This window comes from Alnus glutinosa, chromosome 11, assembly GCF_958979055.1.
Source record: "Alnus glutinosa chromosome 11, dhAlnGlut1.1, whole genome shotgun sequence".
NCBI lineage: Eukaryota > Viridiplantae > Streptophyta > Magnoliopsida > Fagales > Betulaceae > Alnus > Alnus glutinosa.
The window spans coordinates 2,538,477-2,563,494 of NC_084896.1; the positions used below are offsets into that span (position 1 = coordinate 2,538,477).

General features: G+C 35.4%; 2 protein-coding genes across 3 annotated transcripts; both read left to right on the top strand.

Annotated features, from left to right (window-relative positions):
* The first annotated feature begins 8,939 nt into the window (after positions 1 to 8,939).
* LOC133881481 (G-type lectin S-receptor-like serine/threonine-protein kinase At1g11330) lies at positions 8,940 to 18,257 on the top strand. Of its 2 annotated transcripts, none has more exons than XM_062320421.1 (8): positions 8,940 to 9,406; positions 14,482 to 14,992; positions 15,100 to 15,201; positions 16,588 to 16,799; positions 16,906 to 17,116; positions 17,212 to 17,449; positions 17,548 to 17,695; positions 17,804 to 18,257. In XM_062320421.1, the coding sequence occupies exons 2-8, from the start codon at positions 14,596 to 14,598 to the stop codon at positions 18,110 to 18,112; spliced, it is 1,617 nt and encodes a 538-aa protein (XP_062176405.1). In that variant the 5' UTR covers positions 8,940 to 9,406; positions 14,482 to 14,595; the 3' UTR covers positions 18,113 to 18,257. The 2 variants fall into 2 exon arrangements, with proteins under 2 accessions (XP_062176405.1, XP_062176406.1); XM_062320422.1 differs by having other exon boundaries at positions 14,489 to 14,992.
* On the top strand, positions 13,657 to 14,529 carry LOC133882033 (G-type lectin S-receptor-like serine/threonine-protein kinase At2g19130). The gene has a single exon (XM_062321125.1). The coding sequence runs from the start codon at positions 13,657 to 13,659 to the stop codon at positions 14,527 to 14,529; it is 873 nt and encodes a 290-aa protein (XP_062177109.1).
* Positions 18,258 to 25,018: the final 6,761 nt, after the last annotated feature.

Sequence of the window (25,018 nt, forward strand, 5' to 3'; positions counted from 1 at the left end):
AAAAACTTGGTGTTTAGCTACGTGCCTATAGTAACCGGTGCTGTAGCCACGTAGCAATTTCGCTACATGGTATATTACCCACCTCGCGATTTCGCCACAAGGGTAATCCACCATGTAGCGAAATGTTTTGTGTGGGTAATTTGCCACGTGGATTATTTCCACGTCGCCAATTAGCCACGTTGCTAATTTATTAATATTTTCCACATTTTATGAGGATTTGAAATTTAGCCACATGTTTTATTTGCTACGTCACCAATTAGCCACGTGACAATTAAACCACGTGGCTAATTTATTAATATTTTACAAATTTTATGAGGATTTGAAAAGTTAGCCACATGCTTTATTTGCCACGTTGCTAGTTAGTGATGTGGCAAATAAACTGCGTGGTTAATTTTAAAAAAAATTCTGATTTCTTTTAGGATTTAAAATTTTAGCCATGTGCTTTTTTTTTTTTTTTTTTTTTTTTTTTTCACTTTGTCAATTAGTCACGTGGCAAATAAACCACTTGGTTAATTTATTAAAAAAATTTCAAATTTTTTTAAGGATTTAAAATTTAAGCCGCGTATTTTATTTGCCACGTATCCAATTAGCCACGTGACAAAAACCCACATCACCATTTGCCTATATATATATATATATATATATATATATATATATATATATATATATATATATATATATATATATATATATATATATATATAAAATTAGGGTTAAACACCTTTTTAATCTCTGAGTTTTGGAAACTTTATTTTTTTAGTCCCTGAGTTTCAATTTGTATCACAGATGATATATCAATTTTGGAAAATGACCAAATTAGTACCTCGGTTAACTTCTCCGTCCAAAAACTAACGGCTCGACACGTGTCAACTTTGGAGGTTGACACATAGCACTATATAAAAAAAAAATTAAAAAGTAAAAATTAAAAATCTTTAAAAATTAATTAAAAAATTTATATATATATATATATATATATATATATATTTGTTTTAAAAAAAAAAGAGCCACCCCTATTTTAGCCAAGGGGGTGGTTGGGCAGTCTGGGGTGGCTGTTTTTTATTATTTAAAAATAATAATAAAAAACAGTTTTAAATTTTAATTTTATTTTTTGGAATAATTTTTTGTTATTTTATATTTTTTAAATAATTTTTTTTTAGTTTTTATTTTATTTTAATAATTTTATGAAGGGTATTTTTGTCATTAGGAGGACATTGAGATTTTCTGGTAGTTTAAGAGAGGAGATTGACACAATTGGTAGTTTGGGGGGTACATTGACAATGATGTGGTTGTTTGAGGGGGTTATGTGTACTTTTCCCTATATATTTTTTTAAATAAGATTTGGGTTCTTTGCTTATAGGGTTGATTTTTTTTTATGCGGGAGTTAGAGTCTCCAAAGGAAGAGATATAGATTTTTTTTTGACAATATCATTGTGTTTCTTGGAATCTAACGGTTGGTTTTTCCATGGGAGTTTTAGAGTCCATGGAAAAGATAAATCACTTTATTTCCTTTTCTTTCCCAAAATCATTTGTTATTGTTTTTTGAGCTTACATTTAAGTTTTCTATCAGATCTAGAGTGCAAAAAGGAGAGGTAATACAATTTTTTTTTTTTTATTCTATATTATCATGAATGGCTAATTGGGGGCCTTCTTTCCCCTGGGGCCTTAGGCGACAGCCTAAGTCGCCTAGGGGAAGAGCCGCCCTGGCTGCAAGTTAGCTAGAGTGGGATGGGTAGCATAATGAGTAAGCCATGGCTCTTATTTCTTATGCTTCTACCCCTGTCTTATTACAGAGAATGCTTCTCCATAGCTACTAATACCCTTTCACCAGGTCAGTCTCTTTCATGGAGCAACACCATATGAGCTCCGTTTTTTTTTTTTTAGATGAATACGTGAACATTTCATTACTAAACAACCAACAAACTACAACCAAAAGGTCTTAAAAGACCAAACAAACTCAACAAAACAGAGTACACAGCTCTGTAAACAACCAAGGAACTAGAAAAAAACTGGTCTCAAACCAGAATCGTCCCTTCTATATTCCACATTTTACTAAGAGCCACATTCTCCATATCCTCAATGAACTTTCTTTTTCCAGAGATTCACTTATGAACTTCCCAGGAAATCGAATGAAGAATCTGCTCTTCCATTTTTGGGTGTCCTGGAACCCTGATCTCATTCCTTGCTTGCCAGATGTGATACATTGTAGAACTCAGTATCAACCTGCATAACATGCCTAGCAGCTTCTTAGTTTTCAATTTTTTACAAGCTTCATCAATCATCCCCTGCCAGTCTAGAAGAGGATGTTGTATGAAGCAACGGTTCATGCAGGTTTTCCAAATACGTAAGCTAAAGCTGCAAGAGAAAAATAGATGATCACAACTTTCCATCCTATTCCTACAAAATAATTAAACACTGCGTGTCTCCCTGAAAACCCCAAGCCATAAGCCTTTTTTCCTATGGTTAGTCTATTAAGGATAGCCAACCATAGAATAAAAGCTTATTTAGGAATAGCTTGAGAAAACCAAACAACATTCCACCATCTGACTTCCTGCTTCCTTTTCCTCAGAAACTCTCATGTTTCTGCACTTACATAAATTCCTTTCCGAGAGATAGTTCATATAGGATTATCCACTTCAACTATAGGTACATCCGGAAGTTTACTCTGAATATCCACCAAATCATCTGATCTAGTTGGCCTCCAGCACTAGTTCCCATTCCTAATGACAGAATTTAACTTTGCTTCTAGACTGCTCTGAGAATCATATATGATTCTAAACCCATATCTCTCATACAAAGGACTAAAGGGGTGCCAATTGTCTTGCCACATATGGATAAACTTTCCATTCCCCACCTCAAGCTTAATGAGTTCTCTAGCAATACTTCTCAAGCTCGAGATCTTCCTCCAACTCCAAGAGTAGTTCCGGGGGATTTTTACATTCCAGAAACTTCTCCCCTTCAGCAAATAAATCCGAAGCCAAGCAACCCAAATTGATCTAGAGCAAGCAAACAAATTCCAAATGTGCCTTAGCATGGACAATCGGTTCCAATCTTCTAGACATTTCAAGCCCAAACCTCCCTTTTTCTTCGGTTAACATACATCCCCCAAAGCCACTCTAGCCTTGGCCGGATTACCATCCTTCTCATTCCAGAGGAACTTGTTAAATTTTTGAGTCATGTCCTTTATGATCTTTTTAGGCAGAATAAACATACCAGTCCAAAAGACCTGGAGACCATAAAGTACAGAATTTAGGAGCTGTAATCTGCCTGCAAAAGACAGATTCCTTGAGGTCCAGGAATCTATTCGACTAGAAATTCTGTCTAAAAGTATCCTGCAATCAGCCGCTGACAGTTTAGAAGAAACAAGAGGCAGAGATATCTAACGGGCAACATTCCTTCTTGCATTTGAAGCTCATCCAACAACATTGATTTCATCCTTACAGAGAGTCCAGAGCAGAAAAATGAGCTCCTTGCAGAATTGGATTTCAAACCAGAAATTTCCTCAAATTCTAACAAGGCTGCCTTCACTTGTTTGATAGAAGAAATACTAGCATCAAAAAATAAGAGTTAGTCATCTGCAAAACACAAATGAGTAAGCTTCAATCTAGAGCATCTTGGATGATACGGAAAACCTAAACCCAGTCCAGTATAATCTTCCATAAGCTTTGTGAACATCTCAATAGCAAAAACAAAAAGGTAAGGAGAAAGAGGATCTCCTTGTCTCAAACCTTTAGCCCTTTTAAAAAAAAACCCACCAAGGTACCATTTATAGCTATAGAAAATCGGGGCGAAGTAACGCATTCCTTAATCCAGCTTACAAACTTCACAGGAAATCTAAAGCAGGCCAGGCAGTGGATAATGAAATCCCAATCAACAAAATCATAAGCTTTCATGAGATCAATTTTCATAATACATCGACGCTTTCCTAGCAGAACATTCTCAGCAATGTTTATGCCAGGGATGAAAGCAAACTGGTTACGACTAATCAGAGAGTCTAACACTGGTAGCATTCTATTTGAGAGAATTTTTGTAATACACTTATATATGACATTACAGCATGCTATAGGCCGAAAATCTCCCATAAAAGAAGCATTCGGCTTCTTAGGTACCAAAGTCAATATAGTCGCATTTACTTCATTAAGAAGCACTCATGGTTCAAAAAAAAAAAAAACTTTGAATGGCAGTTACCACATCATCACCAACATATGAGCTTCGTATCTTCCAACGAGGGACTTCATTAAAGACCTACCTCAACATATGGCATAAAAGGTTTGTTCCAAAGAGCATTGTTTGGGTAGCAAATAGAGAAACCCTTTTTCTAACCTATCTTTCTCAAGACTTGACCTCTCAGAAGATGGCAATCTACACCTGTTTCGAGGTTCCTCCAACATCCCATTTTGGCTCACAAATTTGATATTTCTTCGGTCAAATTTAACTAAAGCAATAATTGGTGAAGATGGGAATGCTGTATTGAAAGATTGGTCCAATGCAAAACCTTAAAACCCCTATATCCTCACCACTAAAACTCTAAACCTTAAACCCCAAACCTTAAACCCTAAAACCCTAAAACCTAAACCCCATAACAATAAAACCGTACACTGTAAACCCAAAACCCAAAACCTTGAACCCCAAATCCTAAATCCAAACCCTAAACCCTAACCCTAAACTCAAAACCCTAAATCCTAAATCCCAAACCCTGAACCCTAACACTAAACTCTCACCCAAAACTCTAAACCCTAAATCCTAAAACTCCAAAACTCTATGCCCTAAACCCTAAACCCTAAAATGCTAACCCTAAACCCTAACCCTAACCCTCAACCCTAAAACCCTAAACTTTAAACCCTAACTCTAACCCTAAGCCCCAACCTTAACCCTAAAACCTAAACCCTAAACCCTAACCCTAAACCCTAACCCCTCTAAAATCACCTACTCCTCCCTTGCAACGCAGTTCCAGTTTGCCAAGCGGCGACCTATGAAGTCAAGCGAGCGGAAGTCAGGCTGATCGAAGAAATATTCTCCTCTCGAGGATCGACTCTGGGAGACAACGAGACCTTTGAGTGGCGAACCTTCACCAACGAATCCGGCGACAACAACCCGGTCCGTGTGGGAGGGCCCACCAACCCCCTTTTGGCCGACAGTGGCCTCTCCACGGTCATAGCCAAGCCCAATGGCGCCACTGGTGATCAGTTCCTCTCATCCTTGCTTGGCCGCTAGCAGAACCACACCGTCGGTCTTCAACCGTCGACGGATTCGTTGTAGAAGGTGAAGCTGTGTAGGTGACAAGGAAGAGGAAGGAACTGATGAAAGTGGAAATGGGGATGCGTGAAGGTGAGAGAAAGAGACTGATTTTTTTCATTAAAAAAAGTGATTGGGAAGCTACAGTGCTTGGGTAGCACTATAGCTACCCAACCAAAATATGTAAAATTAGGGTGTCTATTGTGGGTCAATTTTTGGTGTTTTTGATGAGATTTTCCCTAAATATAGGGAAGTGAACCAATATAGAGAGACTGATGGGAGTGCTCTAATAACAATAGGTATAATACCTAGGTTAGAAGTTTATGCATTTGCTTCAAGCCTTAGTAAACAGATATGTTACAAATGAAATTATAATCTAATCTAATAAGAGTTATTAAATTAATACCTTACATAAGGATAATGTTCTATAATCTAAACTACCTAGATGGTTGTAGCAAATAAAAGATAAAGTATTAAATATACTAATAGTTGTATCTAAAGATTAAGAAACAAAATAAGTCACAAACCTAAAGCCTAAGATTAATATCATAGGAGACAACGATTAGGATGAGAATGTCAAAGAGGTAAATTATTCAAATTTCCCTAAGTAAATAATTTTAAGTTAGTATGCTTATAAAAACACATAAATGTAATACAAATTCATTATGTGACAACCTAATAGCTAATTCACCTATCCATGTACACATAGTATTTTAGTGTGTCATTGGATTAGGCGTAAGTGTTATATGTGTATATGTATATATGTATACATATGCATATACATGTTTATAGCTTAAATATATATTGCTAACTTGGTAAATAAACAAAGAAGATATAAAAATGATTATCAATGATAATGTGATACAATAATAATAAATAAGCTAACAAATAGTAAACGTGTCTTATGGGTAATAAGCGAGATAAGATATGAACATACAACCAATGGTTAACCTAATGATAGCTTAAAGTACCTAGCTAGCATTAGAAGCGAGTGATGTGACACGTGAGCACGCGGGTAGTTTATGTATCATAGAGTATAGGTTCAATAGCATAGTCTAAAGTCATAAATGTTTGCAGGATCATGTAAAGTTCGTGTAACTAGAATCCAAGGGATTATTCGAGTCAAGAGTCCAATGCAGTCAAGGTGAGTGTTCTACTCACTGAGAAAAGTTATTTTTTATGTATTTTATAGGAATGCAAATAATGTGTTTTTCATATCGAACCGACAATATGTTAATTATATGTTTTGGATGTTTTGAGTTGTTTTAATTATGTTGAAATATGACAATAATATTTATGTGATTTAAGATGATTTGAGATATGAGTATGAAATATGTTTGGTGTTTTGAGATATGATTTGAAGTGTTTTATTGCCTATTGTGGTTGAAATTTTAAGCTATGTTTTGATGCCTGCTACGGTTGGAGATTTTAGTTATGCAAATTGTGTTTGAGAAAAATAACATGTTGAATTATTTATATTTTACGAAGAAAGCATGTGTTAAAGACATGACTATGAAATTAATTGTATAGTATTTGAGCGTGAGCATTGAGCATGAAACATAAACAAAACCGGGATTAGATTCCCTTGGCACATAAACAAGACCCAGGTTAGATTCCCTTGGCAAACGAACAAGGCCGGGGTTAAATTCCCTTGGCAAATAAACAAGACCGAGGTTAAATTCCCTTGGCAAATGAACAAGACCGAGGTTAAATTCTCTTGGCAAATGAATAAGATCGGGGTTAAATTCCCTTGGCAAACGAACAAGACCGGGGTTCAATTTCCTTGGCAAACGAATAAGACCGGAGTTCAATTCCCTTGGCAAACGAACAAGACCAGGGTTCAATTCCCTTGGCAAACGCAAAATGGCAAATAGAACAAGAAACGAAAAACTAGCACGATGAATGACAAGCATGCATAGCATTTGTTTTATGATAATTGAATTGTTTTCACGTTATGATATATAGTAGTTTTATGCTAGACGTATTAGTATGCATAAGAGTCTCAATGGGAAAGAATTTATGTATATTTCTATCGGATAGTTGTATGATTTAAACACCATTGTTTTCTAAGTCTTACTGAATCAAGCAAAATATTGTAGATGAGTTTATATGTAGAAGCTTATAAAGTGAGATGACTGGAACTTCTATATATGTTCATAGCTACATAGTATGCTTTAAATGTTTTCTATTGGTTGGTGTTCGCTATATCAACTATGGAGGCTTTTCAAATAAAAGTCTATAAAATTGGTAGCTGTTATAGCATACGCGAGACTAGAAAGTATAGTTAGTTCTTTACAAAAACTCAGTTAGTTTAATACCATTGATGTCTCGGTATTATATACTGTTCCTTTGGCTGCAGATACTCTAATCGTAGTTGATGGTCTTGTAGTAGTGTACTTGAGATGTTATGATTGAGGCTCGCTGCGACAGTCGTAATTGCTGAACCACGGGTGTCCATAGTTTTATAGGTTTGGTATATGGCTTGTGACGCCTATGTCACTTATTCCTTGTAAGCCATTCTTGTTATGTAAATATTATGTTGATAAGACTCAGACAGATAGATGTTAAATAGCTCTTGTTGTAATTAATTCGTGATAGATGTATAAGATGTGATTTTCGCTATTCAGGTTTATCTTTTCCACTGCAAAGTTAGATATATGTTATACTCTGATTTACTAGGTACTTATTATGGGGTATGTACCATATGTTGGCTGAGTGACAAGTAGTCGTGCTATTGTGATAACTCGTTTTATGTTTGTATTAAAAAAAAAAAAAAGTGTCGTCACAACAACAAAGCTAATGATTTAACAATAGCAAATTATGAGGCTGCAACATTCAAGACTTATCACACCTTCAAACTTACATATTGCTAATCTCTTAGCAATGCAAAACTAAAAACAAAATGAAATACTTACAGTAATTCATCTTTTGTGGGAAAGACGATTGCATTTAGCGTATGCAACAAGCCTTTTAAACCACTAGGCATCCATAGTGGACAAGTGAACTCTTGTAAGGGTTTATTAGAAGTGATACCCACAAACACTTTGTCAAATTTTTTTCTTTCCTTTTTTTTTTTTTTTTTTTTTTTTTTTTTCTTTTCTTTTTTGTTGTACCAAGAATGTAATGTCATAGAAATCATGGTTTTTATTCATGAGCAAGTTTAAAATTACAAACTCTATCTCATTCAAAAAATTACAAACTCTATCTTCAAAATTCTAGAGAAAGCCATTATGTCAGGTCTGCCTCTGACATGCTTCCATGCATTTAAACCATTTTTAGAACTGCTACGTGGAGGTCTTGTAAAGACCAAAAAATTAAATAAAGAATTTAACAATTAATAGATTATATTTATTAAAATAAATGAGACTAATAATTATATTCTAGGTAATAACATTTATGTTAAGAAAATAAAATAAGTCTGTTAAAATATGAGAATTATAGTAATAATAGTAATTGGTCCTAATAGAATAAATAATTAATTGAATAGTTTGAATGTAATTAAAATAAATGTGAGAGTTAAATGTAAATGGGTAAATGATAAAATTATTAGAAATAAGAGTTTTGATGTAATTAATAAAAGTTGAATTTTTAAAATAAAAGGAAATCTCTCCCTTGTCACGTGTCAGTTTGTTATTGGTATGATGAAGAGTGCATTATCCCTTTACCTTATTTCTCCACCAATTCACCAAACACTTTTCCTTTTTCCTTTTCTCTTTCTTTTTCTTTTCTTTCTTTCTCTTCCTCTCTCCTCAACGTAGCACTCCCTCTCCCTTTTCCTTTTCTTTCTTTCCTTTTCCTTTCTTCCTCTCCCTCTCCTCTCTGTCACTCACGCACGCACAAAACACACTTGCCCCCTGTTTCTTCATGTTAGCCGAAACCCACAGCTCCTCCATTTCCTCTTCTTCTCTTCGACTCACACGCAACATCCCTCTTCTTTTCTTCTTCTTTTCTCTCCTATTTCAGACACATAGAGATAGAGGCCGTGTGAGAGAGACAACTTCCGGATGTGAGAGATAAGTCGTGTGAGATTCTGAGAGAAGAATTCTGAGTGAGAACCCGAGTGTGTTTCGATGGATTCTTGGCCGTCGGTGCGCGATTTTGGAAGCTACGGTGGCTGGGCCACCGTCGGGTCGTGGGAGGCAGCAACTAGGGCGTGGATTCCGGCCCTATTTCGGTGAGGTCCTCTTGCCCCTTGTCTTTGATTTACTTGTATTTCCCTTAATTTTCTGTTGAATCGATTGGGTCCTTTGTGGTTTGTCCGAATGGGTTTGCCCTTTAGATTCTTGTGGCTATCGGTTGAGGAGTAAATTTTATGGGTATATTGTTGAATGATTGTTTACTCGGTTGATGGATTTGTAGTTCTAGAGCTGAATCCGAAATTGGGTATGGATTTTTGTGGGTTGTGAAACTTGGTTTAGTCTCTCTGTTTTGATGTTTACCGATTGGGAGAAAATGTGATTTTTAGTGGTGATTTTGGAAGGTCCCAATTGGGGCTTTGTTGTTGATATTCTGTTTAAATGATATTTGGATGTATTGTTGTAGGGATTGGTTTAACCAATTGGGGCTTTAATGTGATATTGGAGTTGTGATTAGTTTTTATAGAAGGTTGGACCTAATGGTGTTTTTATCTTGGGATTTCGGTTTTAGTGATGTTGGAATCGTGTTTAATGTTTTAAAATAGGTTGTTGAATTTGTGGTTAGACTTCCATAATGTTGTTTTAGTGGAAATCTGAATTTGGTTTTGGGATTTGTAAATTGGGTGATGATGTTGGTTTATGTTTACTTGTTAGAGTGAGTTTTAGTTGATCGGGTTGTTTCAATTGGTAGAAATCATCGGTTGGATTCCCTATTGCTTGAGATTGTTTAGCCAAAAGTAAGTGGTGATTAATGGTAGGATTTCTTGTCATGTTTGCATGGATATGTTGATTTTGAATTGGTGTTAGGCTTTGGTGTTTGATTAGGAGAGAGTGGGATGAAGTCTTGGGTGTTCATTTGGTGAAATATGGGCCGATTTGGATGGGTGTTTTTGGTGGAACTCAAATCTGGTTTTTGGTTAGTAATTTGATGATGTGGTTATTAATTATGTGGACGTTTTGGAAAGAAATGTACCATTGCCATTTATGTAATAAATTGAGTTCAATGGTATATGAGGTTGTATTTTAGAAGTTGGATTTGGTAATTCCTTTTAGTGGTCGATTATATTTAGTTTTGGTTGAGAGGATATTACTCACTGAGAAAATATATATTTTTATATGTAATAGATTGATAAAAATGTATATATTGTTTGTAAAACCGAACCGACCATATGATGAATTATATGTTTTGAGATAATTTGATTAGTTTCGATTATCTTCAAATTATATCAATGATGTTTAAGAAATGATGTATGAATGGAGAGTGTTGAATTGATTTAAAGTGTTTGAGAATATTTTGCGGTTGAGATTTAAATTAGGCAAAATTGTTTGAGAACATGTCATGTTGAAACTGTTTAGGTTTTATGAAGAAACTTTGTTTTGAATGATTTCAAAGTGTTTGATAAAATGTTGGATTTGTCTAGTTTTAAGAGAACATGATTTAGCAACTGCATGATTTTATAGCATGATACAGTAGTGAAATATATACTGGTCAAGCATAGAGCATAGAGCATGTAGTATAGAGCATATATCAACAACAGTACAACAGTAAAGCAGCAGTATACACAGTTACACAGTAGTTATCAGCATCGTGGGGGACCCAAGCCCCAATAGACCCAGTTTCATGCATATCATGTATAACATTGTTTTATGAGTGTTGTTTTATGCTATGAGTACTTTTACTAGACGTGTTGGTTTGCATAAGTGTCTTAAATGATAAGCGCTTATGTATATTTCTATCAGATAGTCGCATGTGTTAAGATGTCATACATTGAATTTGAATGTGCATGGATACATGACTGCCCATGTGCGAGTAATGACATGTCTATGAGTAAAAAGGTTGACTGTTATTGTTCTTTAGGAAATACGTGTTTGCATAATTGAGTTCAACTTTGGTGCTCTCATGATCTACTGACGTTCAAGGCACGAAACTGAAATACGATTAGAGATGGTGTTGCGAGTGTTTTGTTGAAGGATGTTATCCTAGTATGGAATAATAAGATGCCATGTTTTATTGCTTAAGACCTATGTGTAGGCGTGATATCTGTGATGAAGTGATCGTGTGCACATATGTCTGAGCCACCATTGAAAAGTATTATTATAGAGAGGTCTATATGTAGAAACTTCCAAGCGGTAGATTGGAACTTCTACATATGATCACAGCTATATAATATGTTTTAAATGTTTTCTGAATAGTCGGTGTTTGCTGTATTAGCTATTGGTAAATTATGGCTGATATAGTGCTCGTGTGACTAAAAATAAAATAAAGGTTGGTTCTTTGTGAAAACTTAGTTAGTTTAATTTCAGTTAGTTTAATTTCACTGAGGTCTTCGTATGTTTTATATTGAGGCGGTGAACTCATTCTTTCACCTATGCGGATGTGGATACCACCACAACCGTGTAGATGTTCTTTTTGTTACATGTACTTTGGTATAGTTGATAGTTTGGTAGCAGTGTACTTAGGATATTATGACCGAAGCTCACCGCGACAGTTATAATTGTCGGACCACAGGTTGTCCACTATTTTATAGGTCTAGTATGGCTTGTGACGTTTGTGTCACTTATTCTTTGTAAAGCCATTATTGTTATGTAATTATTGTGTTAATGGGACTCAAACAGATAGATGTTAAATGACTCTTTGTTGTAATTAATTTGTAATAGATGTATAAGTTGTAATTTCCGCTATTTAGATTTATGTTTTCCGCTGCATAGACAGATATATGTTATACTCTGATTATCAGGTACATGTTATGGGGCATGTGCCATATGTTGGCTTTGCGACCTATCGTCGTGCCACTGTGAGGACTCGTTTTACGTTTTGTATAAAAAAAGAGAAAGAAAAAAAAGGGTTATCACAGGTCTGCATTCCGGCGTCGCTTTGTCGCTTAATCGACAGAATTTGTCGATCGATCTACATGTCGCTCGAGCGACTAAATTGGTCGATCGATCGACTTCGATTTTGGCAGAACTCTTTCATCCGTTTTAAGCTCAATTCTGAGGGCTTTTTCGTCTTTTTGCCTTAACAACCTGAAACTATTAAAAACACTAAAACCATGCAAAATGTTAGATTACAATAAAGCTAAGGGATTTGAATGTGCAACATTCAAGACCTATTAGTAAAGTCACGAGTAAAGTTGCTCGTCTGCTCAAAGCGTCTGCCACTTTGTTCTATTGCCCCGACTTGTGCTTGAGCACAAAGGTAAACTTTGATGTGAAAGCTATCCACCGAGCGTGGATTTGGTTCAAGTTGCTTTGGGCATTGACAAATTTCAAAGCTTGATGGTTACTATACAGAACAAACTCCCGCTGGATCAAATAATGTCCATAATGCTTCAAACCCTAGATAACAATATAGAATTCCAACTCATAAGTAGTCCACTTCTGCCGAGCTTCATTCAATTTCTCACTGAAGAACTCAATGGGCCATCCTTCTTGTGACAACACAGACCCTATTCCCATTATTGACACATCACAATCCATCCGACCACTCAAAAAATTTGGGTAGTCTAATCCCCCTTAATTATCCACAATTTTAACTATGGCTGACCTGGCCATTCCATCTGCTATTTTGAGGGTGATCAACCATCTTCAAAACAGTTTTAAGTGTAGTCGATCAACCTCTTCAACTATTTCGGAGTGATCAATCACCTATAAAATTATTTAGAAGTGGCCGGCCGCTCCATAGATAGTTACTTTTGTAAAGACCAAGAATAATAAATAACTAATTTTATGGATAGAATATAGTTAATTTAAATATGTGGTTACATATTAATTGTCAAATGATAGGATTTTATTGAAATGGGGGTCCTGATATAATTTAAATAAGTTGAGGGTTTTAAAAATAAGAAAATCTTATCCTACCACATGTCACTACCGGATTGGCTAGGAAAAGATTACCCCATCTTCTTCCAACCACTCACAATGGGACAAGTGTCTCACTCATATTCTCTCTCATCATTTAACAAGAGACTATTGTATAGTGTGACTAAGTCGGTCAAAGTCTACAAGTTGAATGCGGGCCACAATTACTTGATGACTTCATGGCACCCAACTTTAACAAAGCCAATCAGAGAGCCCATTTTTGTCCAAAATGGCTGCCGCCATTAATTTCAACAATTCTTATGGGTACACTCCTGGAACAACCCTCCTTTATATTCTTTTCTTTCTTCTTGTTTGTTGCTCCCTTCCCCTTCTTCCTGTATTGCTCAGAAAAAAAAAAAAAAAAAAAAAAGGTACAAGTTTTCTGTAACTACTCACTGCGACATGCCAGTTATAGAGAGGGATGGGTAGCATGACGAGTAAGCCATGGCTCTTATTTGTTCTGCTTCTAATCCTCTCTTATTACACATCATGCTTCTCCGTAGCTGGTGATACCCTTTCGGCAGGTCAGTCTCTTTCAGTGGGCGACACCTTATTATCTCAAGGTAGCAAGTTTGAGCTCGGTTTCTTCTCACCAGGCAGTTCATTAAAATTCTACCTGGGCATATGGTATAAATTTTATTTGGATGAATCGTATAAAAATTTTAATGAGAAGAACGCTGTTTGGGTAGCAAATAGAGAAAACCCTTTGTCTGACCCATCTTCCTTAAGACTTAACCTCTCAGAAGATGGCAATCTACTCCTATTTGGGAGTTCCTCCAACATCCCATTTTGGTCGACAAATTTGACATTTACCGGGTCAAATTTAACTGAAGCAGTACTTCGTGATGATGGGAATTTTGTTTTGAGAGATAGGTCAAACCCGTCTACTATATTTTGGGAAAGTTTCGACCATCCAACCGACACATGGCTGCCAGGTGCAAAGCTTGGGATTGATAAGGTTACTGGAAAACCAAAGCAGCTCATCTCATGGAAAAATAAAGAAGATCCAGCACCTGGTGTGTTCTCGTTCGGGCTAGACCCAAATGGAAGCAATCAATATTTCTTAGAGTGGAACAGATCCCAAATCTATTGGAGTTCTGGAGTTTGGAATGGAAAAACTCAAAACTTTGCCTTTGTTCCTGAGTTGACATCGAATGTTCTGGTCCTCAACTTCAGTTTTGTGTCAAATGAAAATGAAACATATTTTACTTATTATCTTTATGATCCTTCTTACCGTTCTAAATTTGCGATGAAGTCTACAGGAAATATCCAGCTATTGGCGTGGCTGTCTGGCCCTTTGTAATGGAAATTATTAACGTCTCAACCGGTGGGCCAATCTAATGTCTATGGTTTGTGTGGTGCTTTTGGCATGTATCGTGATAATATCTCGAGCCCCTCCTGTGAATGTCTAAAAGGTTTTGAACCATTTTCGAAGAGCTACACAAGTTTAAATGATTGGTCAGGTGGCTGTGTGAGGAAATCCCCTTTGCAATGTGAAAACAATACGTATGCTAATGGCAAAAAAGATTGGTTCAGGAAGATAACATTCCCGAGATTGCCCGTTAATTCGAAAGCATATTCGGCAGCGAGTGCTAGGAATTGTGAAGAGGCTTGCATGAATAGCTGTTCGTGCACAGCTTATGCTTATAATAGCAGCGGGTACTGTGTGATATGGGAAGGAGTTCTTTTGAACTTACAGCAACTCTCAGATGGTGGGGAGATTATGTATCTCAGACTTGCTGCAAATGAGCGTCAAAGTACCAAAGGTGAAAAATCTACACAAATTTATGTCTTCTTCCGTTATGAACGTACTAATATTTCATTCTCTGTTATATATGGTTGAGCTAATAGTGATTCTTGTCATCATAATCAGGCAAAAAATGGAAAGTATGGGTAGCTGTGCTAGTTCCAACAACAGGGCTTATCTTATGTCTCTTCATTTGTTTTTCAATCAAAGGAAAGCTCAAACCCGTAGGTAAGTGTAAACGACGTTCTAATTACCTTACATGGAAATCACTTTCAAAAAATTACAAGAAAGTCTACTTTAATCTAAGACAATAAAATTGTGACAAGTCCTTGTTCTGAGGAACGTCACTTAATTAACACACTTTTCTAATGGCCCAACAATGAAAGCTAGCTGTTAGCATCATTAGTTGGTGAAGATAGGGTTTCAGGCTCCTATTTGTGGGGGGACTAGCTCCAAAATTTCATAATGTCTCTGTGAAGGAGTTTGATTTGCAGTTATTTTGTCATTTCACTGGAATGGGAATGAACTGCTATACTATTACTATTTATTTGCAGAAATGACTAAATAAACTTAGTTACCTTTGGAAACTGGCATTGCTTAGTGGTTGAACTTTGGTGATAGGGTAGCTTGATACATTTTGAAGCTTAAGATAACAAATTTAAGTGAGGTTTTTTTTAAAAAAAAATAATAATAATATTTATATTTTATTTTTATTTGAAAATTGTATTTTATTTTTATTTTTATTTATTTAAGTGAGGATTCTTCCCCCCCCCCTTTTTGTTTCTTTTGATCACTGATTAGCTATGGTCCTACGGAATGGTTTTAGTGCCTTGAAAGGCTTGAATAGTGACTTGTTGGAAAATAATTAAGGAAATTGTAGAAGAAGAGAATAATTCAAATTTGAATAAGACTTGAATTGGGAAATGAAGAGAAAAAAAAAATGGAAATTTATAAAGAAAGGAGTTTATAATTAACTAAAATATTTTAAAAAAACTTTCTATCTTCTTAACATTTATTTATTTTTTCTCATTTTATTTTGAACGTTGGACTTGTACGTGTAGCATAATTTCAATCTTTTTAACGTTTGGAATAAATTATATATTATTGGCATTGATTTTTTTTTTTTTGAAATGATTAGCATTGAATGTTAAAGCTGCTCAATGCTCACTACAAGGCCTAAAAAGTCTTTATCGACAACGTAATTAAATATTATTATTATTTTCATTCTCTCCACTATTCCCAAGAAATTAAATAGAATGTTTTAAGTTGGATAATTGGATTATTTAAGAATGTCTTTAATATTATTTGATTGTCTCATTTAATACTATCAATTGTTTAAGACTTATTTCAAGAATGGAATGTTGGAGAATTAAGTTTTTAGGAAAATTTAATGATATTAGTGCCTTTTTAATTACTTATTACTATAATTAGAGGCTTTAATTAAAGAATATTGATTATTAAGCCTTTAAATAAAAAATCTTTATCCATATTTATTAATTGGGGGCCTTAGGCGATCGCATAATTTGTTATAGGGTAAAGCTGGCCCTATTTGGTGAACCTAATGATGTCACCTCATTGGATTTTCATGTATAGTGACTAATTCTTATCAAACAGGAGAGAAGGCTCCAAGCAATAATTTACTATTATTTGATTTCGATACGGGGCTCGATGCAATCAATGAGGAAATGAATACCAACAATAATATGAAGAAAAAAGAGAAGGATTTTGAGTTACCTCTATTCAGTTATGAGAGCGTATCAATTGCAACTAATAATTTTTCAGCTGTAAATAAGCTTGGAGAAGGAGGTTATGGACCTGTTTACGAGGTACGTAACATTTTTCTGATGAATGTGCTTTGAATACTATCAAGAAAACTGGCATTAGTGGTAAATCTTTATGAAAGTTTAAAGAGCTTATGGTTCTCATTCATAGGGGAAATTACTTAGAGGGCAAGAAGTTGCGGTGAAGATGCTTTCAAAAAGATCTGGACAGGGAAATGAGGAGTTCAGAAATGAGATAATACTAATTGCAAAACTTCAGCATAGAAATCTTGTCAGAATCTTAGGTTGTTGTATCGAGCGAGATGAAAAAATATTAATATATGAGTACATGCCCAATCAAAGTTTGGACGTCTACCTTTTTGGTGAGTGCATGTTTATAGACATATGTATTTTTATTTTAATCTGATATGTTTCTAGGTTCTTAAGGACTAATTTTCTCGTTGTACTATTTAAACAGATCCAATCAAGAACAAGATGTTAGCTTGGGAGACACGTGTACACATTATTGAAGGGATCGCTCAAGGGCTTCTTTATCTTCATCAATATTCAAGGTTACGAATCATACATAGAGATCTAAAACCGAGTAACATTCTTTTGGATAGTGAAATGAATCCAAAAATATCAGATTTTGGCATGGCTCGAATAGTTGGAGGTAATGACACAAAAGCAAACACAAACCGAATTGTCGGAACTTAGTAAGTATGCAACTTGTTTACATATGATATTTGCAATTGCCGGTTAAATTCTTTTAGCAAGCTACTAAAAAAATAGTATACTAAATTTTGGAATCCAGTGGATACATGTCTCCGGAATATGCTATAGAGGGTTTATACTCGATAAAGTCTGATGTGTTTAGCTTTGGAGTACTGCTCCTAGAGATTATAAGTGGCAAGAAGAATACTGGCTTCTATAACAGTAGTTCACTCAATCTTCTTAGATATGTGAGTATCTTTTATATTCTCTCAATTTCTTTATGTTTTACCTTAGTCTTATAAATTGAAATGCTCTTAGTTTTTAGTAAAACTTACATTTATTTGAAATGATACTAGGCTTGGGAGTTGTGGGTAGATAATCGGAGTTTGGAGTTGATAAATTCAACAATTGGGTATCCTTCTTCTAGCTCTCTTCCGTTGAGATTCATTAACATTGGCCTTCTTTGTGTCCAAGAAAGCCCGACTGATCGACCTACCATGCCTGATGTAGTCTCAATGATTAGAAATGTACATGCACCTCTACCTAAACCCAAGCAACCAGCGTTTACCACAGGTTGGAACATGATGGACACAAATCCAACAATTGACACTGCAGGAAATTGCTCTAATAATAGCGTAACTATTTCAACACTGGAAGCTCGATGAAATGTCTCCTATATCAAAGAAAAGAAATGTTGTAGAACCAATCTTTTTGTTTGATTTGTATGCATGTTGATATATATGCTATATAGCCTACATGCCACTAAATGTTGTCTTGGTTCACTCATATCTTAGAACCAATCTTATTGAAGATTTTGAACCATATCTCTAAATTATGCGATATACATAACTGCAATGATGTGAGTTTCTACAAAAAGTATATTCATAGCTATATCATATATGTAAATTTCTACTATTATCGACGACAAATTTTTCCAATAATTACATAACTATTAATTAAGCTCTGACTAAACACCCAATTGAATTACAACATGGCACAATCCAATAATTCCAGCAAATTGGTCCTCATAAATTCAATCAGTTTTCCAAAATATACCATTATAAACGTTAAACATAAAATATATATATATAAAAGAAATGACAAGTGTTCACCTTGAAAGAGACCAACATATCATACATGTTAAACATAACTTCATGCTTTTTGGTCTGAAAGCAGGACGGGCAATTTTGTCAGTTGAAGAACACAAACTAATCCCACCTATCCCTCGATAACCTTATTTTTGTTAGAAAATTTTCTACTTACATTCTAATTTTTCAGCACTTAATTTCTTATTAACCAAACAGAACTTGGAGAATTTTTGCAATACAAAGTATTTTGCCCCATTAGAGGCAAAAAGCATAAAAAAGTTTGTGCGGGTTTCAACCAATTGTAGATATATATAGATACTATAAAGTTATGTCTCTTTTCTAGAGCTCCAATATTTTTTACCAAGCTTCAGACCTTTTATCTAATTTGAGCCACTTATATCGTTGCATTGAAAACTCAAGCAATGAAAATTCAAAATATACCTAAACTTCAATTCGTTTCTTTTCTAACGCAATAAGAAGTGATAAACATGAAAAAAAAAAAAAAAAAAAAAACATTGTTCTCAATGCACGTACAAAATCAATACACGTTGATAGAGAAAATTGATAATAATATTGATGAGAAAAACTGTTTATTCCAATACAACTATTCTAAACTTGTAAAAAAACCCTAAGGCTATGAAAGGTAGTAAGATCCTCCTAAGAATGGAAATAAAACAAAGAAGCAAAATATGGAAATACTTGGTGCCAAAAGATACTCCGAATTTATGGAAATACTTGGTGCCAAAGGAAATTAAGCCATATTAGGAAAAATATAATAACAAAAGTAATACTTGATGACAAAGGAAATCTAAACATTGGAATCTTCTAAAAGAGGAATCATGAAATTTAGGACAGGTTATTATGTATAATATCTTCCAAATCACAATCTGTCAATAGTCTATTCTTTCCTTTTTTTGGTCATTAAACATGTTGGCAATCAACACCTCAGAAAATAACCTGACAGTATTTTTGTCACGCTCCCGTTTTGAGATATAAGGGAAAACACGAACTTAAGAAAATACACAGATTTCATTCACAAGAAATAATTAAAGATCATCCACAAAACAGTTAAATATAGCAATGAAGATAAGGCATAGCTTAATACTTTCATTTCATATATATATATATATATATATATCATTCATATATTAGAGTTCATACTATAGTTAGTACATTAGTGGGGGCTGGGGAATACAAAATAGAGACACTGGTATAGTTACAAAAGCGGCTAGATACATGGCTCAAAACATTAGGGGTCCACTCCCTCCTTTTAACGATGTCCAGCCTTGAGTGTCTTTAAGTTAACCATATCTACATCACAAAAAGAGATCCCTGGCCACTAGTGTCTATATCTCAAAACTCACTTGAACCAATTGGTCCACTTCTGCCAGCTAGTACTCAGGATCATCATAAGTAATTACCCCGAGGGGCACTCCTCCTAGCAGGAATATGATATGAAGACCCATCTGTAATATTTTTGGGGGTAAGAGGGTGAGTGCGACAATTCAGTAAGAGACACAACATAGCTCATGGCAGCATAAAAAATCACAGTTTGACATTTTTAGGTTATAAATAGACAATATACTGAAACAATTCAAATAAGTGTATAAGCATTCATTTATTGCAGTGTGAAAGTTTTATCAACTACTGGTCCAACCACCGCATTTTAACCATGAGCGGCGCACATTGGGCTCGTTCAAATGATCGGTCTTGTAGGACCCATATGCTCATCCTGCCGTCATAGGGGAGAGCTGCCGGGTTGGGAAGCTTCCTAGGTGAGGACCCCTCGACCGATAGCACCACACTTTTGGTGTGGTTGCCCCACTACCCACCTCATCATAAAAGATCCGGATTACCAACGTGGCTTGAAGCCGTGGGATAAAACTTGTGTGGTGAACACAAAATATACATAAAAATAGAAGAATCATAATCTCATCATATACAAAGTTAATCTTAAAGGTATTCAATCATATTTCATAAGGAATTCATTATAAAGGAGCAAATAATACTAAAGTGAAAGTGAAAGAATCTTCTGAAAATCCCCGACATTTTCTTTGAAAAATGTTTTTAATAAAAATTGGTCGGGGTTTTTAAAGTTGTGTTTTCCCCCTTACTTGTGTTTTTTGTTTGAAATTAGAACCTCCTTCCTAGATTGGATCACAAAAAAAAAAAAAAAAGATTTAGAGGATATATATATATTAGAAATAATCGAACTGGGTGCATATGGCACTAAAAGATTTAAAATAAAGACATGTTTCTGCAATGTAATTTTAAAATTTCTATAATCACACGGGTCATCACTTATTCAAGTAGAGGTAAATAAAAAATTCTAGCAACTACAATATTTCAACAGAAACTCATGTGATTTTACAAGGAAATTTCCTAGTCTCCATTATTGCCTCTTTGAATGACCTGAATCTTTCCAAGATGTTCCAGTTTTCATAGTGCAATACATCCATGAAAATTGTGCATATAAATCTAGCTTAGATTGTGGTAACCAAAGGATCAGTTCATGTTCCTAATTCAGACAGCACAGGGATAACAATTTCAATGTTTATATCCTAAGTCAGTAGCCAAATTACAATTCCCTAAAACAGAAATAATGGTTCTGTACAGAATTACTCTAAAGAATTTAAAAGGATGCAATTTGGATATAAGCCTAATTCTAACAGTAATTTATTCACAGGAACTTTCAAGAAGAATTTTTATTAACAAAAATACTGAAACTCAGCAAGACATAGTCTCAATTCACACATGCAACAATAACAATACTTTGTTCAAAAACAACCCAATATTCATATAAAAGAGATTCAACCTATCTTATATACCAAATAAGAGATTTAGAGTAGAGTCTCAATATTTTAGCAAAAATCCAGATTAAAAATCATATATTAAATTACATAATCGATACTCATATGGCCACAACAAGAAACCAGCCCAATAATCACAGCATTCCTTTAGCATTCAGCAAAAAAAATTTCTAAATAATTCAACCCAATCCATAGTGTACCTGTTTGGTTAATCAGAAAAAAATACAAGAATGCCCAAGATAAAACACAAACTGGCTATCTCCAAACAGCCCCCAAAACCACTCCAAACTGACTAGATAATTCATCACATCAAAACATCCCAACAACACAATCAAAACTACAACATCCCAAAACAAAACTTAGAAATTCTCAATCCCATTCGGTTCCTCTACCTGAAAAACAACCCAGCAATTCTCAAAAGATTGTACACCTATTCAGTTTTCTACAAAGAAATCCTCCAGAAAAATAACCCCCAAAATTAAATCTCAAGAGAACTCTTACCCGAAAGTCTACCCAGTGATTTCTTCTACACCCCTAAGGTTTTTCTTCAGAAAAAGTTCAGAAATTTCAATTTTCTTTTATCTTCTCTACCGAAAAATCCTTCTTAAAGCCAAAATTTTCATAACAAATCAACCCAAACTGAAACAAGATCAAGACTCAAAGATTTCTCAAAGACCCATTCAACCCATAATCTAAAAATCAAAAACCTAGAAATTAACAGTCACAGGGGACAGATTTTCCTCTTCTTTGGGGACCCAGAAGTCGCCGGAAAAGTGCTCTCCAGTGGCGTCGCAGGCGCGGGGCCGTGGGTTCTGGGCTCGGCCGTGTCTAGCCCACCGGGCTAGGCGTCTCCCCATTCCCTCTGGTCTCTCACTCAACACTAGTCTCTCTGGTTCCTCGTATGGGTAGAAGAATAGAACAAAAGAATAAAAGAGAAGGAAGAAGAAAAAGAAAGGAAAAAAGAGAAATAAATAAAGAAGAAGATGGAAAATATAGAAATGGGTTTATGACCCTTTGTGCGTGTAATAGGAAGAAAAAGGACAAGACCAATAAAAACGTACAGAAAGAAAAAGGAAAGCTTAAAGTGAATACCTTTTAACCTAGAGTGAAACCTTATGAGAAAAATCTGAAGGTGTTCGAAATTAACATGACGTTGGGGAGTTCCACAACATAGGCGTTGTCATTTATCTTCCTTGTGATTCGAAACGGTCCTTACTTACGACTCTTCAATTTGCCATAGGTTCAGGTGGGGAAATGGTTCTTGCACAAATGTGCCATGACTAAATCCCCTTCTTCTTCACTCGCCGCTTTTTAACTGCCACTGTCTTGTACTTATCATTTGCTTGTTCTAAATTCAAGCTTACATCTTCCTGTATTTGTTGCACTCATTCTGCCATATTCTCCGTTGCTAAGCTTAAACTTGGGAGCTTCGGGAGCGAAACCAAGTCCAAAGCATGCTTAGGAGATTTGGTGTAAACAACCTCGAATGGTGATTTGCCCATAGACATGTTGCTCATACAATTGAATGCAAACTCCACCTGGGGAAGATTAAGATCCCACCATTCAACTTGTCTCCTGAGACACATCATAGCATGTTATCGAGGGTCCGGTTGGTCACTTTTGTCTAACTGTCGGTTTGCGGGTGGCATGTGCTATTGTATTAGAGTGACATGTCAAACCTCTACCACAAGGTTATCCAGAAGTGACTGAGGAACTTGATGTCTCGGTCCGAGTTGATGGACTTGGGCATACAAATCCTTTAAGTGTTCAAAGCTTATGATCTTGGACAGTAATGTCACGAGTAAAGCTGCTTGTCTGCTCAAAGTGTTTGCCACGTTGTTCTATTGCCTCGAGTTGTGCTTGAGCACAAAGGAAAACTTTTGCGTGAAAGCTATCCACCGAGCATGCATTTGGTTCAAGTGGCTTTGGGTATTGACAAATTTCAAAGCTTGATGGTCGCTATACAGAACAAACCCCCGTTGGATCAAATAATGTCCCCAATGCTTCAAACCCCAAATAACAACATAGGATTCCAGCTCATAAGTAGTCCACTTGTATCATGCTTCATTCAATTTCTCACTGAAGAACTCAACGGGTTGTCCTTCTTGTGACAACATAGACCCTATTCCCATGATTGACACATCACAATCCATCCGACCACTCAAAAAATTTGGGTAGTCTAATCCTCCTTAATTATCACAATTTCAACTATGGCTGACCCAGTCACTCCATCTACTATTTTAAGGGTAATTGACCCTCTTCAAAATAGTTTTAACAGCAGTCAATCAACCCCATCAACTATTTTGGAGTGATCAATCACCTATAAAATTATTTAGAAGTGGTCGGCCGCTCCATAGATAGTTACTTCCACGCTAGATAATGAAAGCGAAAGCCCAATAAACAAGAGCTTCTAGCCTTGTGGATGAGGTTTGGACACTAGAGATTGAAGAGAATGGCCATGTCATGGGCCATCCCAACTTCATATGTATGCTTGTCACATTTTATATGTGGTAGGATGCATTCAAAGGTTATTGGGGTAATTACATTTTCCTCTCATGAACTACCAAGCATTATCAATATGCCCCCATAAACTGACACCCTCACCAGAAAAGAGTATTGAAGTACCAGAGTATCAGGTACCATATGTAACCCGTTGCAACCTGATATACTAGAGCATCAGGTATATGGCCCGCGGACCACCCTAAATGCAACCCGATGCTTTGGTACTTCGATGCTCTTTTCTAGTGAAGGGTGTCAGTTCATAGAGACATATTAACAATTGCTGGTAGTTTATGGGGGAAAAATGTAATAACAAAAAAGTTATTGGCTCCTATGAGATAAGGAAGGATTAAAGCCATTCAAAATTGTTATTACCCATTTGTCCTCAAGCTGAATGTATGTATGACCCATTGCCAAAAATCTACATGCATAATGTCATAGATATGGGTTATTAGATATGTTCCATTCCTTATAATAATGCAATACAAACAATATAGATACATTTTATGGCTACAAATCGATCCTAGGTTTTCTGATGAATTCAGATGAGCATTAGACAATTAGAACGATCTTCATATTCGAAGGAGAGAACCCACTTAATTTTATGTTTCAAATGGGATTTATTCGATAGAAAAATGTTAAGCCTTGAAAAATGAATGAGAAAAATATATTTCATTTGAAATATATATAATGTCTTTTTCATTTGAAATTGACAAGATCCTTGTCCACAACCTATGCCCGAGGGTTATTAAGCAAAAAGGCTCAATGTCCTCAATAAGTTTGAAACAAGTATGCTTAAAATAATGCATGCCAATGTGAATTTGTTTATCATATATATATTATTAAGACTGTTATAGATATTCAGCATCAGAACATATCAATCCCAGATTCACAGCACAATACTTCCGCTCAGTATAATTCTCCAGCTCATGCAATCAACCTCACAAGGGAAGTTCTCTCAAATAAATGCATGCACAGCTTGGAATCATGCACAGAAGGAAATGGACAAAGCTGTCAAGCCTTAACGTCCACAATCTTTTCTACAAGGAAACAGACAAGACCACATAAGACATATCAATAATATTGCTCATTCAATAGCCCATGATTTATGGAATTATTCCTGTAATTAGAATACTCATGTCATGTATATATGTGTATCAACACACTGTAAATG

Bases quoted from the DNA above. Each gene is read 5' to 3' on its own strand.
- LOC133882033 (XM_062321125.1), top strand. From the start codon at position 13,657: ATGACGAGTAAGCCATGGCTCTTATTTGTTCTGCTTCTAATCCTCTCT.
- LOC133881481 (XM_062320421.1), top strand. From the start codon at position 14,596: ATGTATCGTGATAATATCTCGAGCCCCTCCTGTGAATGTCTAAAAGGT. The intron at 14,993-15,099 runs GTGAAAAATCTA...CATCATAATCAG, and splicing joins TGAGCGTCAAAGTACCAAAG to GCAAAAAATGGAAAGTATGG. The intron at 17,450-17,547 runs GTAAGTATGCAA...TTTGGAATCCAG, and splicing joins AACCGAATTGTCGGAACTTA to TGGATACATGTCTCCGGAAT.